The sequence below is a fragment of the Ornithorhynchus anatinus genome, chromosome 5 (genome assembly GCF_004115215.2).
Source record: "Ornithorhynchus anatinus isolate Pmale09 chromosome 5, mOrnAna1.pri.v4, whole genome shotgun sequence".
Classification (NCBI taxonomy): domain Eukaryota; kingdom Metazoa; phylum Chordata; class Mammalia; order Monotremata; family Ornithorhynchidae; genus Ornithorhynchus; species Ornithorhynchus anatinus.
Window position 1 is genome coordinate 1652622 of NC_041732.1, and position 18197 is coordinate 1670818.

At 59.3% G+C, this 18197-nt stretch overlaps 1 protein-coding gene across 4 annotated transcripts in view; it reads right to left on the bottom strand.

The window, feature by feature from the left end:
- The window catches only part of SPTBN4 (spectrin beta, non-erythrocytic 4), a 54772-nt gene that overhangs the window by 14983 nt on the left and 21592 nt on the right, over positions 1-18197 (bottom strand). For 3 of the 4 annotated variants that reach the window (XM_029065179.2, XM_029065178.2, XM_029065181.2), the window contains exons 16-22: positions 17248-18007; positions 12328-12530; positions 10876-10966; positions 7678-7824; positions 6050-6313; positions 1484-1708; positions 999-1088 (exon numbers count right to left, since the gene is read on the bottom strand). In XM_029065179.2, coding sequence (XP_028921012.1) covers positions 999-1088; positions 1484-1708; positions 6050-6313; positions 7678-7824; positions 10876-10966; positions 12328-12530; positions 17248-18007 — 1780 coding nt within the window. Of the gene's footprint in view, positions 1-998; positions 1089-1483; positions 1709-6049; positions 6314-7677; positions 7825-10188; positions 10377-10875; positions 10967-12327; positions 12531-17247; positions 18008-18197 lie in introns of those variants that run through there. The other variant, XM_029065182.2, reaches the window with a different exon arrangement.

The following is an 18197-nucleotide window of genomic DNA, read 5'->3' on the forward strand; positions in this document are numbered from 1 at the left end:
CTGGATGTTTCCCTTTGACTGCCCCATTAGGGCAGGGACAAAATGGCCTCTGGAGGACCCTGGCTTTTCTGACTCTGATCATTATAATAATGATGATAACGATAATAACACCGATGATGATGATAGCAATTGAGGTATTTCTTAAGCGCTTCCTATGTGCCAGGCACTGTACTAAGAGCTGGGGTTGATATAACCAAATCAGGCTGGACCCCGTCCCTGTCCCACACGGGACTCACAGTCTTGATCCCCATTTTACAGATGAGAAAGCTGAGGCACAGGGAAGTGAAGTGACTCGCCCAAAGTCACACAGCTGTCAAGTGGCAGAGCCGGAATCAGTACCCAGGTCCTTCTGACTCCCAGGCCCGGGCTCTATCCACAGGGCAATGCTGCTTCCTGGACTGGCATCTCTAGGACCAGCATCGGCAACCCCCTAGGCCACAGGCCACCCCCCAAAACACCCTGGGGGCATTCCGGCCTCTGGCTGGGGCTGCAACCTTGATGTGCACATCAGCCGCCCACTGCAGTCCTGGAATGGGCAATCCCACAGTTGGGGCTGCGGTTCCTGCTGCTCTAGGGCCCCATCCAACAACCCTGGGGCCCCACGGCCCTCCCGAGGGTCCCGCTCCGGGCCGAAGGCAGAGTGGCAGGGCACGGTCAGGGGCTCGGAACGCGGAGGGTGGGTAGCTGCATCCAGGGTGCGGCTCTCTCTGAGATCTCATGGCTTCTCTGCCCCGCTCCCGGGTCACCATATGGTGCCTTTGGTCTTCCTGAGCTGTGCCATGTTGGCTGCCCCCAGATCTCATCCCTTCAGCCCATTATCCCCCTGGCTTCAACCCACCACCCCTTCCCACCCTTTCTTTTCCCTCCCTCTGCACCCCCTCATTAAATCCCTTCCCATCCTGCCCTGCCTACCTTTCCCTCTCCCTCCATCCTCCAAGTGCCCTTCCTCCTTCCCTCTGTGCCTCCCTCCCTCCCATTGGCCTGCCCCCTCTCCCAACCTGGTTCTTCTTGATGAGCTGCTGCACCGCCTGCAAGCTGTTGCCCCGCTCCGTCTGAGTGGCCAAGGGCATCCGTTCCTGAACCCACACCTGGGGGGCCGGAAACCGTTAGCGAGCTGGAAGGGAAGGGCCAGGCCCAGCAGCTCCCTTCCCTCCCTGCTCTCTCCAGTGGAGCCTTCAAGGGGCGGGGACTCCCAGGAATAAGGAGTATCAGGGTTAGGGACTTCCAAGGACACGGAGCCCTCAAGCCCTCCCAGAAACACAGAGTCTCGGGGTGGTGGGGGGAACAACCAGGTAAATGGAGCCCCCGGGAGCCGGGAGACCCAGGGACATGGAGCCTCCAGGGTGCAGAGACTCCCAAGGACACAGAGCCCCCAGAGGGCGGAGACTCCCAGGGATGTGGAGCCCCCAAGGTTGCCACTCTGAGGGACTTGCCCCTCACACACACACACACACACACCCCCACCCCTCATCTCCCCACTTACAATCTCATCTTCCAGGTCATGGCCAACCTGGTGCAGCTCCTTGGAGGCCAGCAGCAGGCGCCGGCGTTCTTTCAGGGGCTCGATGAGCCGGACGATGCGCGTGCCCACGGCGTTCTGACGCTCCCCGACCAGCTCCTTGCTGGCCGGCTCCAGGGGCAGGGCCGCCGTCTGGGCCTGCAGCTCTCCCACTTCCCGGTACCACTCCTCCACCTGCGACTCCATCGTCTGACCGGGAGCAGGCGGGAGGGGGGCGGTCACAGAGGAGGCCGGGTGGGGCCGGGCCAGACCCAGCCAGGAGCCTCGACAGACCCCGGGGCTGTGGGCCTCAGCTCTGGGGGGGTCTCACGCTGGGCCAGGCCTGAAGGGACCCCCCCCCGGGACCTCTGAACCCCTTAGACCCTTCCTGCGCTCAATTTACATGTGGCTTCCTCCACGGTAAACTAGGGATGTTATAATCAGCCTTTGGAAACTACAGTTCAGGCACTTTTTTTTAATGGTATTTGTTAAGAGTTTACTATGTTTACTATGTTAAGTGCTTGCATTCCCTGCCCACAGCGAGCTTACGGTCTAGAGACTTTGGGAGGGCTGTGGTTGTGACTTTAGGACTCTGAGCTATAAGAAGCCAGAAACTGCTCCTTCAGCCACTGTTTCCTACTCCTACTGCTATTTTTATTGTCATTTTGTCTATCTGTCCTCATCTTTTACTTTGTTTACCTGTTCGCACTGTTTCACCGCTCCATATGTCTGTCGCCAGCCCTCTCTCCCCACTTTCATTCTTATAACAATAATAATAACGGTATTTGTTAAGCACTTACGATGTGCCAAACACTGTTTTAAGTGCTGAGCACTGTCCTAAGCGCTGAGCACTGTTCTAATATTGGAAACCCCTTGAGGGACAGAGACTGTGTCAAATTTCCCCTCACGTAGGCTTCCCCAGTCCTTTGTAGCACCCAGTAGGCTTATCATAAAATCAAATAATAATAATAATAATCATGGTATTTGTTAGGCGCTCACTACGTGCCAGGCACTGTTCTAAGCTCCGGAGTACATACGAGATAATTGGGTTGGACACAGAACCTGTCCCACATGGGGCTCACAGCCTTAATCCCATTTTACAGATGAGGGAACTGAGGCCCAGAAAAGGGAAGTGACTTACCCGAGGTCACACAGATGACAAGTGGTGGAGCTGGGATTGGAACCCATGACCTTCTGACTCCCAGGCCCGTGCTCTAACCACTGGACTTGCTGCTTCTCTATTTCTACCTGCCCCACCCACCTTGGCACACAGGTCTAAGGCTAGAGGAGCGAAGGGGGATGGATGGGTGAGGGGGCTAGGAGTCCGAGGGAGCCAAGGGCAAACACGGACAACTGGAAAGGTCAGGGGTGGCAATGGAAAGAGCAGATGGGCAAACAAGGCCGAGAACGCCCGGGAGTACATCAGTCATTCAGTTGTATTTTTTGAGCATTTACTGTGCGCACCACACTGGGCTAAGTGCTTGGGAGAGCACACTACAACTGTAAACAGACACATTCCCTACCCATGAGCTTACAGCCCACAGGAAGAGTCATGGTGATCCTGATCCTTGGATTTCTGGGGAGCCGGCGTCAGGATCTGGGGACCGGGGAGGCCATTCCCCCCCTGCTGGAACTGGGTGTGAGCGCTTTCCGCCCCCGCTGTCCTCCCTCCCCTCTCCCCTCCCTCGCTCCTTGGCTTCGGCCAAGGCAGGAAACCAGGGCGCCTCCCCTGCAGCGGCGTCCAGACCGGCCGGCCGGGCCCCCCCCGGGGACGGCTAGGCCGCACGGCACGGTGGGGCACGCAAGGGCAGCAGGCAGGAGACCTGGCCCCGATCTGTCCTAAGCGCTGCCATCTGGACCCTCCTCTCCACCTCGCTCAACGCCGGGAGAGGCTGCAGGAGCCCTCAGAGCTGAGCGCTGGGGGGCTACGGGACCAGTAGGAGGCAACTGGCAGTTGCAGATGTTGGGCGCCCCCATTGTAGCTTGGGATCAGAACGGCTCCGGTTTCCCCGTCAACAACACTGCTCATAAGCCCCTGGTAGGTGGAGTGGGGAGAGAGAGAGAGAGACACAGGAAAAAACAAGATCCACAGGGAGGCACTGGGCCAGAGTCTGGGACTAAGAGATGGAAAGAGAGACAGCAGTGGGGAGAAAAAGAGAGAGAGAGAGAAAACACAAAGCCAGGTATCCTAGAAGAAGCGGGAGAGGGCCAGGGCAAAGGGAGGGAAGGGGAAAGAGATGCCAAGCACAAGCAGAATTGAAAGGCTGGGAGTGGGCAATGGGCACAGGGTTCCCCCTGCCCAATGCCCTGGATGCCCACCACCTCATACTTCCCCTGCCAGGAGGAGGGTGGGGGACTGGTGACTCAGCTTCCCTCCAGAGACCCTGGGAGTTCTTTGCACGGAGTCATCCTGACGAAGGAGGCGGGGTGAGGCCAAGGGCCAAACCAGAGGGGTAGGGCGGGGCCGGGGGGGCCGAGAGAGGCCTCGGGCCAAGCGGTATGGAGAGACCCTTGGCCAGACCGCAGCTAGGCTGGGGCGCCTGCGGCTGTCGCTTCGGCCCTGATTCCTGGAACTGCCCATCTGTCCGTCCATCCGGTGGGACCCGGGGTTGGGGGAGAGGGCGGGTTTTCCCGGCTGGGGAGGTTGGAATTCCCATGGCCCCGTGGAAGTGGGCCGGCCCCGCCGGAGTGGCCGGGCCTGGCAGGGGGCGGGACCAGGTGGGAGGAAGGAGAATAGAAAGGGAAGGAGGCAGAAGAGCGGGCTAGGAGGAGCTTATGATCTGCCTCTGCCTGCCCAAACTTCAGGCTGCCAGCTGCGGTGCCCACATCGGTCACCCACACCCATCGCCTAGCCGCCCGTTCTCTCTATGTAGGACACCCCCGGGGCATGTGCCCGGGGCAAGGGCACCTTCTCTGGGATCCCTTCGGCTCCAACCGTGCCAAGGAAGCAGTGTGGGCTAGCGGAAAGGACACAGGCCAGGGAGCCAGAGGACTTGGGTTCTAATCCCGGCTCCACCACTTGTCTGCTTTGTGACCTTGCTGTGTGACCTCTGGGCCTCAGTTTCCTCAACTGCAAAATGGGGATTCAATACCCGTTCCCCTCTTACTTAGACTGTGAGCCCCATGTGGGATAGGGGCTGTCTCTGGCCTGATTAACTTTGGTATCTGTTAAGCTCTTACTATGTGACAGGAACTATACTAAGCGACCAGGTGGATACAAGCAAATAGGGTCAGACGTAATCCCTGTCCCACATGGGGCTCACAGCCTCAATCCCCATTTTCCGGATGAAGCACCTGAGCCCCGAAGAAGTGAAATGACTTGCCCAGGATCACACGGCAGACAAGCGGTGGAGCCGGGATTAGAAACCATGACCTTCTGACTCGTGGTCATGGGTTCGAATCCCGGCTCTGCCACTTGTCAGCTGTGTGACTGTGGGCGAGTCACTTCACTTCTCTGGGCCTCAGTGACCTCATCTGTAAATGGGGATGAAGACTGTGAGCCTCACGTGGGACAACCTGATGACCCTGGATCTCCCCCAGCGCTTAGAACAGTGCTCTGCACCTAGTAAGCGCTTAACAAATGCCAACATTATTACTCTGACTCCCGGGCCCTCGCTCTATCCACTACGCCATGCTTTTTCCTCTACCCCAGTAGCTACCTCAGTGCTTAGAAGAGGGCTTGACACATAGTAAGCACTAAACAAATGCCATAAAAACTGGGGGGATTCTTCTTTCCCTGCCACGGTCCTAATTCCTTCATGCCCACTGACCGGCAAGGTGGGCGCTGAGAATGGCAGAAAATCAGAGACGTGCCACATTCGCCCTGGGGCCGGATGAGGTAGGGGTGGGGTGGCAAGGCAGGGAATCCTGGGGAATCGGGCGGGTCGCCGGCAAAAAGGTGTCCACCCAGTCCGTGGGGACAGTGGGAGTGGGGAAAGCGGGGCCAGGAACTTTTCTGTGGCTCAACAGGGGCCTCTCTGGGCCATTAGTGGCGAGGGGGGGGTGTCTACACGCACCCCAACGCCGCATCTTGGTCGCTTCGAGCCCCTCCCCGAGATGGCCCACTCTCCCAGCAAAATCCCGCTCCCTCAGACCCCAGAGCCCCGGCAAGCTGCAGCCCTGATCTGCTCCCAGGCCACTAGCTCTTTCGGGTCTGGGCCCGACTTGGGGGTGACCCAACTGCTCCCCAGCTCTGTTGGACTGCAAGTTCCTTGAGGGCGGGGATCACGTCTGTCAATTATATTGTACTCTCCCAAGAGCTTAAGCCCGGGAGCTCCACGTGGGACAGGGACTGTGTCCAGCCTGATTAGCTCGTATCTACCCCAGGGCTTAGAACAGTGCTTGGCACGTAGTAAGCGCTTAACAAAAACCATCATTACCATTATTACTATTTCCATTCTCTGCCCAAAGTTCAGGCTCAATAAATTCCATCGACTGACTGCCCGATTTAGTTTGGGCTCCCAGCCACACCTCCCTCTCTCCCCCAGCGGCTTCGTCTTGTGGCTTTCCAGCCCCCAGCTCCTGCCCCCCCCCCCCCGCCCCACCCCCTACCTGCAGCTTCTTGAGCTGGCTGTTGACCGTGGCCAGGTCCCCGCCGGGGTCAACATCCTGCAGCTGGCTCTCCATGTGCAGCAGCCGCTTGTCCAGCTCGGCGAAACTCTGCACCAGCTGGTCGGCCTTGCTGGCCTCGAAGAGCTGCCGGGCCTTCGCCTGCGTGGTGCTCTCCAGCTCCGCCCAGCACTGCCGGATCTCGCCCAGTTTCTTCCGCACGGAACCGGCCAGCTCCGGCTTCTCCTGCATCAGCTGCTGCCCCTCCTTCCGGGGGGGCGGCGGGGGCAGAGACACCCCGTCAGAGAGAGAGGAATGGTTCGACACGGTTTCAATCGGGCTCCAGCATATTCTTTTTTTAAGCACCAACTGTGTGCCAGGCACTGTGCTAAGCTCTAGGGTAGATCCAAGCTAATCGGGTTGGACACAGTCCGTGTCCCATATGGGGCTCGCTGCTTTAATGCTCATTTTACGGATGAGGGAACCGAGGCCCGGAGAACTGAAGTGACTTGACCAAGGTGACCCGGGGAGACAGGCGGCGGAGCTGGGATTAGAACCCGGGTCTTCTGGCTCCCAGGCCCACAGGCCCTCTCCACTAGGCCACACCGCTCCTCAAGCTCGGCCTAGAAGCCTGGGCACCCTGGAGCCGGCCCAGATCAGCTAGGGAGGCCCCGGAACAGCCCCTGGGTTCCCGAGGTGACCCCAAGGCCCTAGGCGAGCAAGAGCTGGACCCTCTCCCCGCTTGACCGGGACCAACCCTGGCCCGCTCCTGCCTGCCAGGGAGGTTTGAGGGCTGGAGAGAGAGCAATACACTGCTGAGAAGCGGCACGGCCTAGTGAAGAGGGCACAGGCCTGGGAGTCAGAGACCTGACTTCCAATCCAGATTCCACCACTGGCCTGCTGGCTGACCTCAGGCAGGTCATTTAACTTAAAGCACGGGCCTGGGGGTCAGAAGGACCTGGGTTCTAAATCCGGTTCCACCACTTTCATTCATTCAATCGTATTTATTGAGCACTTACTGGGTGCAGAGTACTGTACTAAACGCTTGGAAAGTACAATTCGATAATAGAGACAATCCCTACCCAACAGTGGGCTCGCTTGTCTGCTGTGTAACCTTGGGCAAGTCATTTCACTTCTCTGGACCTCAGTTACCTCATCTATAAAATGGGGATTAAGACTGTGAGCCCCACGTGTGCCAGGGACTGTGCACAATCTGATTACTTTGTATCTACCTCGGCGCTTAAAACAGTGCCCGGCATACCGTAAGTGCTTAACAAATACAACTGTTATTATTATTATGAGCTTCCTCATCTGTAAAATGGGGATGCAATACCTACTCTCCTTCCCCCTTGGACTGAGAATCTCACGTGGGACAGGGACTGCATCCGACTTGATCATCTTGTATCTACTCCAGCGCTTAGTACAGTGGGTGGTACGTAGTAAGTGCTTAGTGATTACCCCAATTACACCTCCTGAACAGTCGGGGGGCCCCCGGCAAGGAAGCGGGGATAAGCAAAGTCCTGTGCTCTGCGCTGTTAGGGGCTTCTGCTGGAAAGGAGTTGTGTTTGGGTCAATCTTGGATTCATCTTGTCAATCTCCCCGCCCGCACCGCGACCTCTCCCCCCGCTCACCTTCTCGATCTTTTCCAGCCATTCCTTATTCTGGGCCAGCTCAGCCATGAACGCCTGGTGACGGAGCCATCTCTTGTGTAGTTTGTGCCCGTCTTCCCGGGCTCCATCTCGCGCCATCAGCATCTTCTCGTGGATCCAGCCATCCAGCTGCGGAGGGGGGAGGGAGCCTCAGGGAGGGGAGCTCCTGGCCCAGAGACCGTCCCCAGCCATCCCAGCCCCCACCCCGGCACCCCCCAGGAAAGGGCAAAAACCGAATCACAGGGGCCCCTAACCGCAGAGAGCGACCCTTGTAGACCGGGGCATGCACGTGGCCCTCTTCTCTCTATGGACAGATTTATTCTTTGTTCTAACAATAATGATAATTATTATCATATTTAAGTACTTCCTACGTGCCAGGCACTGTACTAAACTCTAATTCCTAGAGGCAGGAGCAGTCCCAGGGTCCTTTCTAGAGCAAAAAGGCATGCCCTTGTGGATACAGCATAGCCCTAGTGGATAGAGCATGGCCTGGAAGTCAAAAGGACCTGGATTCTAAATCCCAGCTCTGCTCTGCGACCTTGGGCAAGTCATTTCACTTCTCTGGGCCTCAGTTACCTCATCTGTAAAATGAAGATTAAGACTGTGAGCCCCATGTGGGACAGGGACTATGAACAACCTGACCAACTTGTATCTACCCCGGTGTTTAGAACAGTGCTTGCCACAGAGGAAGCACTTAACGAGTAGCATAATAATTATTATTGTTGTTATTAGAGCAGCTTTATAACAGAGCTTGAGCTAGCCCCAACGATCCAGGAGCAAATCTCACACACGAGTATCTTAACCAATCCCTTCGTATTTCTTGAGCACCTGTTAAGTGCAGAGCACTGTACTAAATGCCTGGAGGAGTACACTACAATTAGGACCGGCTACTTCTCCCCACAACGGTTTACAGTTCTGTAGGGGAGAGGGACATTGAAGCAGCGTGGAGAAGCAGCGTGGCTCAGTGGAAAGAGCCCGGGCTTGGGAGTCAGAGGTCATGAGTTCGAATCCCGACTCTGCCGCTTAGCTGTGTGACTGTGGACAAGTCACTTCACTTCTCTGTGCCTCAGTGACCTCATCTGTAAAATGGGGATTAACTGTGAGCCTCACATGCGACAACCTGATTCCCCTGCATCTACCCCGGCGCTTAGAACAGTGCTCGGCACATAGTAAGCGCTTAACAAATACCAACGTTATTATTGACGTAAACTGCCGGCAGGAGGAAGCAATAAGAGTATAAAGACATCTACATAAATACTCCTAGGGCAGTTTGAGAGGGGCCAAGTGGTGGAAAAGTGGAAGTTGGAGGGATATAAAGCGGGGAGATTAGAAATGAATCAGGGAAGGCCTCTTGGAGGAGATACATCTTTGAAGACGGGAAGAGGAGTCAGAAGGGGAGTCAGCTTCTCTCTCTTTCCTAATCTCGGGCCCCAACCCACCTCAGGAACGGCTGGTTCCCCGACCGACCCGGTCCACGGGAACAGAAATGAACCCTGCTCCAGAAACAATTCCTCCCCCCCGCCCCCCTCCCACAAATCCGGCCCCAGAGACAACTCCCTCCCCTTCCCCCCATTCCGGTCCCGGGGAAATCTCCCTCCTTACCCCAAATCGAGGCTCAGGCTTGCTCCCTCCCCCTCAAATCTAGGCCTAGGGGCAGGATCCTCCTTCACCACAAATCCAGCCCTAGGGGCAGTTCCTTCCCCACCGCCTCCAAATCCGGTCCCAGGGACGGCTTCCTGCTCACCTTCTCCAAAATCAGGCCAGGGCAGTTTCCTCCCCACCGCCCCCAAAACCAGCCCCAGGGCAGTTCCCTCCCCACCATCCTAAATCCCGGCCCTGGGGACGGTTCCCTCCCCCCACCTCCACCACCACCACCACCTCCTCCAACCCCAGCTCCGGTGCGGCTCCCTCTCCCCCATCACCAAATCCAGGGCCAGGGGCGACCCCCTCCCCACCTCCAAGAACGGCCAACTCCCCCCGACCCCAAACCTGCAACGGGGACAGCTCCCTCCCTCCAAAATCGAGCTCCGGGCAGCTTCGCCCACTGTCCCCGGTCCCGGGGGGGGGGGGGGGGGCTCTCCCTCTGGCCCCCGGGGCCCTAATCCGAATGGGTGCCCAACTGTGCGTTCGAAGCGCTCAGTCCAGTGCTCTGCGCATAGTAAGCGCTCGATAAACACCGCTGAATGAATGAGTGAAAGATCGCATCCGAGCCGGCTGGACAGCTCCCTCCATATCCTCTCACCCCCCCCCACCCCCACCCCCCGCCCCGGTCACGCGCAAACCTCGGCGCCCCCCAAACAGCTGCATCTGCACAGCTCCCCCCCTCCCCATCACCAGTCGGGCCCTCCCCCTCCCCCCGCCCCGGCTGGTCCCCCTCCTCTCCCCTCTCCTACGCGGGGGCGCGCTGGCGCGGAGCCCCCTCCCCATCGGGAGCGCGCCTAGCCCCTCCCCCCCCCCCGTGCCAGGCCCGCGGGCGGCGGCGCGCGCGGGTACCTGCGGCGGGCGATGCTCCCCCGCCACCGCAGCAACCCCCGCCGCCCGGTGCGGTCCGGTCCGGGGCCCCGCCGAGCCCGAGCTCCGGTGGCCACGCAGGATGGAAGGTTTCTCCCGCGCGCACCGGAGCGGGGCCGCGGAGGGAGCCCGCGGGGGCGCGCGTGCGCGTGCACCCTCCCCCCCTCCAGCCGCTGCGGCGGGCGCCGGGCCTCGGGCTCGCGCTCACGTGCCTCCTCGCCCGCCGCCGCGCGCGCGCGTCGACGTTGCCAGGAGACTCCCTCTCCACCAATCAGAAGCGCCGCCCGAGGGCCCGGTTCCCGCCTCCGGCCGGGGAGGGGGGCGCCCCCTGGCGGGCGGATGGGGCACAGGGCGGCCGGGCCCCGTCCCCCCTCGCCCCGTCCCGCAGCCAGGCCCCGGTGGACTGGCCTCACACGGGACCATCCCGAGGCTCTGTACCGAGCGCTTATTGTGCGCCGGGCTAAGGTCTCGGGGTGGAGACCGGCCCATCGGGTGGGGCACAGCCTCCGGCCCACCTGGGGCTCACCGGGCTCCAGCCCCCGTTTGCAGATGGGGGAAGTGAGGGCCGGAGAGGTGACGTGACCCGCCCGGGGTCACGGGGCGGCCGAGTGGCGGGGCCGCGGGTCTGGGGAGGGGGCGGCGGAGGGAAGCCCCCGGCCCCCGCGGTACCTCGTGACAGTCCTGGAGGTAGCTCTGCAGCTCTAGCTGGTCGTGAAGTTGTTGCATCCACTGCAGGGCCCGCAGCTTGTTCTCTTGGCTCCTTCCGGGGGCAACAAGGCCTAGCTGAGTGCCCCGGGTGCCCCTCCGTCCCTGCCCTTCGCCACCCCCCACCATCCCAGAAGAAGGGCTCGGGCCCCGGGGGCGGGGGGCTCGGAGCCCGACCGGCCTCGGGGCACCTGGGGTGCAGTGTCTCGGCTCAACCGCCGGCCTCTCCTGCCTCGGTTTCCCTTTTCTGGATAGGGACCGGCTGACCTAAATGCCCAGCACCGGGAAAAGTGGGGTTGGCTCTGCTCCCGAGGCACACCGAGGCAGACGGGGACAGAGACGGGGGCACACCCGGAGAGGAAGGGATGGAGAGGCGGCGACGGAGGGAGGGGGCAGGGCTGCGTGTGGGGGCTGGGAGAACCAGAGAGAGGGCCAGGGACAGAGGCAGAGACAGACAGCGTGAGTCAGGAGAGCACTCGCCGAGGAGAGAGAGGCCCGATCAATACGGACCAGGGAACGGGAGGGAGGGTCGGGGGCGGAGAGGCGGGCACCGTGGCAGCGGGCCCTGCTTCCCGGCGCTCGGGCGGGGTTCCTGGCACCAAAGTCAGGCTCCGACCCCAGTCCAGGCTGCGGGCACGAAGCACTCTTGCGCCCTCAGGGAGCCTGGGGACGCCGCCGCCGGGAGAGGTGGAGGTGGCGGGGCTGGGTGAGCGGAGAAGCGGAGAAGCGGAGCGCACTGGTCTGGACGGGGGCTTGGGGAGGGAGCGGTGAGGGTGCCTAGGCGGCTGGCAGGGTGGAATCCGAGGGGAGGGGGAGTGGTGGTTAAGAGGGTGGTGGATTTCCCATCGCGCTCGGCAGCCGGAGAAAAGCAGGCAGGAGAATCCCGAAGGCCAGAGGGACACACAGACGACAACACGCACGGAGGCCGGAGCACGCACGCATGCCAACATCCACGCTGACCCACATTGACTCACACCTATAAATATACCCACCTACAGGCTCAGCCCTCCCCCGGGACCCCAGCCACAAGGCACCAGTTTCTGAGGGGGTACTCTCTCCCTCTCTCATGCACACATACCCATCCTAGGGAGGGGGCACGTGGGGACACAGGGCCCTCGCCGCCACCCACACTGTTCCCTGCCGGTTTTTCCAGCCCACCCAGCTTCCCCCACCCCCCCGTTAGTACACCAGGGACAGTCCCTGGGATCTTTGGGATATCCCGCCGTGGGCAGTGGGGGCAGCCGGACCCTTGCCAACCCCGCCCCCTGCCCCGAGGAGCCGACGGATCTGGGTAGGGGGAAGCGGGAGAGCTGACGAGAGCTGGGGTCGGGAGGGGAAGGGAGGTGGAGAGACAGAGAGCTGGGGGAGATGGAGGGAGGGGCAGGGCTGGGTCCGGGATGGGCAGAACCCACATACTTCTCCTGGAGCTGGGCGACCTTGACCTGGGCCTGGTCCCCATAGGGGCTGCCCTGCCTCCTCAGGCTCTCCCCGGCCTGCACGGCCACCTGGGTCTTTTGCAGGTTCAGCTCCAGTGTGGTGAGAAAGTCTCGGTGCCTCTTGATGGCCTCGCCCACCGTCTCCACCGTGTCTGGAAGTTCCAGGCCAGACAGCACCGTCTCCTGCGGGAAGAAGGGGGCACCCAAGTTGCAAACTCTGCTTCTGCTCCCCCAGCCCCTCAGAGTACCTCCTTCAGGGTGGCTCCCCCCTGTTTTCCCCTTCCCTCCCTCCTCTTCCTGACCCTCTGCCTCACCCTCCCTCGGTCCTCCAGACCGACTCCACTGAGGGCGGGGGCCAAGTCGCAGCAGGAGGGATGGAGGTTGGAGAGGGAAAGGAGAATTAAGAGGTCAAGCAGAGGTCACCAGGGACCGGGAAGAGGTTTCCGTAATGAGAGCGGGCCTCCCCATCGGTCTGGACCAGGAAAATGGACGAGGCAGGGGGAGATCCAGGATCTGAAAATCTGGCTTGGCCTGATAGGGGAGTGGGGGGATCAGGTGGACCGGGGAAATCTTCAACCCCCACCCCCACTAGGAACCCAGTTACCCCCCCGGGAGACCAGAACAGGAAAAGGCAGATTGATGTGGGCAGGGAATGTGTCTACTATATTGTTATATAGTCCTCTCCCAAGCACTTAGTACAGTGCTTGGCACGCAGTAAGCGCTCAATAAATACGATTGACTGACTGACCAGTTATCCGGGCTCAAGGAAAACAAGAAGAGCTGGATAACTGAAATTCCACAGATAATCCAAAACCCCTATCACAGTCCTTAGTTTCAATTCATCCATTCATTCAGTCATATTTATTGAGCACTTACTGTGTCCAGAGCACTCCCTCCTTCAAAGCCTTATTGAAGGCACATCTCCTCCAAGAGGCCTTCCCTGACTAAGCACTCCTTTCCTCTTCTCCCTTCTGCGATGCCATGACCCTCTCCCTTTATTCATTCCCCCCCCCCCCCAGGCCCACAGCGCTCCCGTATGTACCTATAATTTATTAATTTATATTGATGTCTGTCTCCCCCTCTGGACTGTGGTCTCGTTGTGGGCAGGGAATGTGTCTGTTTATTGTTATATTGTCCTTTCCCAAACGCTTAGTACAGTGCTCTGCACACAGTAAGATCTCAATAAATACAGTTGAACGAATGAATGAATTGAATTGAATTGAAGGTAAGGACTGCCTGACCTCAGACCCTTTGGAAAGAAATGAGTTTTCCCTGAGCCCCTGCTCCTGATCCTAAGCATCAGAGACATCTTCTTTCATCTCCCCTCCCACACTCTCTCCTCCCCCTGACTTTCCCATCACTGTAGACAACAGCACCACGCTTCCTGTCTCACAAGCCTACAGTCTTGTCATTATCCTTGTCTCATCTCACCCCTCCAACTGGCACATTCAGTCAGTTGGCCGATTCTCTCTCCACAACACAACTTGGTCCTTCCTCTCCATCCAAACGCGTACCACACCGGTCCAAGCACTTGTTACATCCCGCCTTGACTACTGCATCAGCCCCCTCGCTGACCTGCCGAGCTGCCTCCGCCGGCCCAGGTTATCCAAAGTCATCCGGGACAGAGAGCTGTCCGAAGTCGCTGAAATCTCTTCTGAGCTGCCTCGGTCGGCCCAAGGCATCAGAGAGCTGCCTGAGGACACGGAGTTGGCTCTCGGCTGAGCTACCTCGGCCAGTTCACACCATCCCGGGAAAGAAAGTTGCCCGAGCACACAGAGATCTCTCTCTGCAGAGCTGCCTCGGAGGGGCCAGGACATCGAAACATCACCTGGGACAGAGAGCTGACCGTGGATACGGGGATCTCTCTCTCTGTCTCTGCCAAGATGCCTCAGCCGGCCCAGGTTATCGAACAACGGAACCACTGCCTACCGTCCACCCACCGGCACACGTAGATCTCGCTCCCAAACTGCTGCGGCTGAGAAGCAGCCGTTCCTTCCTCTTCCCTCTCCCCGCGGCCCGGCCTGAATGCACAGTAGAGAACACAAACGGGTGTGGCTGCCTGACAGGCCGGGGACAATGACCCGGATTTTTATATCTCCTCAACTGCTCTGCCTTCGCATCAATCCAGCCCTCTGTTTACTCTTCACCCTCAAGGATCCGCATTCGATTCAGCAGTTTAATCAGGGAACCACCGGAATAAGTCTTATAGCTACTGGCAACCTCACCTATAATAATTTCTCTGATCCCACCGTGTCCCATTAATCCCTCCCGCCGATCAACCCATCCCTGTCCTCCCTTCCCAGCACCGCCCCTCATCCCCCTCCATCCAACCCCTTCCACCCCTTGTGTCGCTCCTACACCATCCTTGTTACTCTCTCCCAGAGCTACCCCCCATCCTTCTCCCCCTCGCCAGCCCCATCAGCTCACTCCCATCCAACCCCTCCCCATCCCTCAGGCCTTCCCCTCTCCCTGGACCACCCCCATCTCCCCCCCTCAAACACATCCCACCCAGACCTCAGCCAAGTGTGACCTATGGAATCCTGTTCCATCATGGGGAAGCTTTCCTTCATTCTTGACCTGTTCCCAACCCATTCGCTGCTCAGCCTTGCCATCCCTGAAATCGGGCCCTCCCCCGATGACACTGACTCCCCTGCCGCTCTCTCTGGAGCGGGGCCTCATCTCCCACTCCCCAAGACTCAGTGGGAAAGGGGGAAGAGTGGGCTTCCTTCTCTCTCCCCAATGCCACTTTCACACCATTCCACTTCCCCCATCCTTCTCTGTTTCCCTTCCCTTGAAACCCTTATCATCCACCTCTACCATCCACTCCAGTTACTAGTCACGGTCATCTACAGCTCCCCCGGTCCCACCTCCAACTTTCTGATCCATTTCGATCCCTTTCTCACATTCCTTCTCTCTTTCTCCATCCCTACATCGATCCTTGGAGACTTCAATATCCTCGGCACTGAGGACTTCCCCCTTCTCCTGAAAACATTATCCAACCTCGGCTTCATTGTCCTCTCCTAGTTGTTGTTTTTTTAATGGTATTTGTTAAACGCTTATTATGTGCCAAGCACTGTTCTAAGCGCTGGGGTAAATTTAAGTTAATCAGGTTGGACCTAGTCCCTGTCCCACATGGGGCTCACATTCTTAATCCCCACTTTACAAGACGAGGTAACCGAGGCCCAGAGAAGTTTAAATGGCTTGCTCAAGGTCACACAGCAGACATGTGGCAAAGCTGGGATTAGAACCCAGGTCCTTCTGACTCCTAGGCCCATGCCCTATCCACTAAACCACGCTGCTTCTCTAATCCTGATCTCTCTCCTTCTCTGCAGACTCACATTTCCCCCCACCTTCTCGATGTTTCCAATTGGATGTCCTGCCAACACCTCAAACTTAATATGTCCGAAACAAAACTTCTCATATTCCCAACTTCCCTGCCCTCCCCTGACTTTCCCATCACCGGACACAACACCAGCACCCTCTCTGTCTCACAAGCCCCAAACCGTGGTGTTACCCTCAACTCATCTCTCTCTTTCAACCCACGTATTGAATCCGTCGCCCGATCCTGTCCGTTCAACTTTCACAACATGGCTAAAACCCACCCTTCCCTCTCCATCCAAACCGCTACCGGGTTAACTCAGGCACTCACCCTATCCCACTTGATTACTGCATCAGACCTGCCTGCCTTCTGTCTCTCCCCACTCCGGTCCATACTTCACTCTGTTGCCCAGATCATTTTTCTATGAAACCATTCGGTCCATGTTTCCCCACTCCTTAAGAATCTCCCGTTGTTGTCCATCCACCTCTGCATCAACCAGAATCTCCTTCCCTTAGGCTTTAAAGCACTCAATCCCCTTGCCCTTTTCTACTTTGTCTCCCTGATTTCCTACTACAAGCCAGCCTGTGCACTCCGCTCCTCTAATGCCAACCTACTTGGTGTATCTCAATCTCATCTATCTCACTGCTGACCCCTCGCCCGTGTGCTGCCTCTGGATAGAGCTCGGGCCAGTGAGTCAGAGGACCTGGGTTCTAATCCCGGCTCTGCCACTCGTCTGCCATGTGACCTTGGGCATGTCGCTTAATTTTTCTGTGCCTCAGTTCCCTCATCTGCAAAATGGGGATTCAATACCAGTCCTCCCTCCTACTTGGACTGTGAGCCCCATGTGGGACCTGATTATCTTGTATCTACCCCAACGTTTAGAGCGGTGCTTGACACGCAGTAAGCGCTTAACCAATACCACGATTATTAGGAGCATATCCTTATACTCATTTGCTTCTCTAACCTGTAATTTATCTTATTATCTGTATCCCTTCTCCCTTCTCTAGACGGTAAGCTCATTTTGGTCAGGCAACCTGTTTATTGTTGTATTGTACTCTCCCGAGCACTCAGTACAGTGCTCTGCACAGAGTGAGCGCTCAATAGATGGCTGAATGAATGAATGCTCCCTTGCTAGACTCTAAGCGCTTTGAGGGCAGGGATCGCATCTACCAGGTCCCCAGCGTTTCGTACGGTGCTCCGCGCAAATAGTAAGCAACGCGATCAGTACCACTGACGGACTCATAGGTTGAAACAGAGCTGCTAGGTGGAAGGTGGGAGAGAAATCAAGGGACCCCGGATAATCCCCAGACGGGGATCTCCCCACCGGGATAAACATCAGGACAAAGAGAGAGGAACGACCAGTCAACTCCCCGCCCGCCCGGCCCTCTCCCCCTTCTTAAACGGCGGTCCGGGGAGCCCGTGGCCGGAGCCCCCCAGGGCATCTTGGAAAAAGCAGGTCTGCCCGAGGCGGGAGGGTCTGGGGATAGGAGGAGCTTGCCAAGACCCCTGCCCCATTCCGAGGCCGGGGAGCCCCACCCGGGAGCCCAGGTCCCAGAGGCAGGGGAGGGGGTGCCCCCCGACCTGATTGCAGAGCACGGCCTCGGCCTGGTGGGCGTCGCGCAGGAAGAGCTGGTAGACGTGGGCCTGGACCAGGGCCTGGCGCCGGCCCTCCCACAGCTGCAGCAGCTTGCTCCAGCCGAGCTCCAGCTGCGGCAGCCACTGCTGCAGGGCCAGCGCGGGCCCCAGCTCCGCCCCGTCGGCCGCCAGCAGCTCGCTCACGGCCTGGATGCGCCCGTAGTCCTCCTCGCGCCGGTCCATCTCCTCCTTGAGGGCCGCGTGCCGGCCCAGCAGCTGCTCGGCCTCGGCCAGCCCCCCGGGCAGCGTCCCGGCCCCCGCCGCGTCCTGGGCCTCCACCAGCCAGCTCAGGAAGCCGTCCAGGTCCTGGATGAACTGCTGCAGCCGGCCGGCCACGGTCAGGGCGTCCTCGCAGCCCTGCAGCGTCTGCTTCAGGCCCTCCCACTCCTCGCCGATCTCCTCGAACTGCCTCAGGAGCTGCGGGGCCTGGGCCGGGTGGCTGGCGGCCAGGGCCTCCCCTTCCTGCTGCAGGGCGGCCAGCCGGGGCTCCAGGACCAGCAGGGCCGCCTCCAGGGAGCAAAGGCGGCGCTGGAGGGCCAGGACGCCGCCCAGGTCGCTGCCGGCCCGCTGCGTCGCCTCCACCGCCAGCCGCTTCTCCCGCACTTGGGCCTTCACCTCCGCGCACTCCAGCAGGTGGTTCTGGATGTGCAGCACCGAGTTCAGCTCCGCCTTGCGCTGTTCCACCAGCTGCACGATGCCGTTCCACCTGTAAGGGGTGGGGCGGCGGGGTCAGAGGTCTCCTGGGCGACCCGCCTGCTCGGTCCCAAGGGCCGCCCCACCCCCGGCCGCTCCCCCGTCCCAAAACGGAGCTGACCGGAATGAGGATCGTCCTCCCTCTTGGGCAGGTGGCAAAACTAAGGCCCGGAGAGGGAGAGTGACTTTCCCAGAATCGCCTA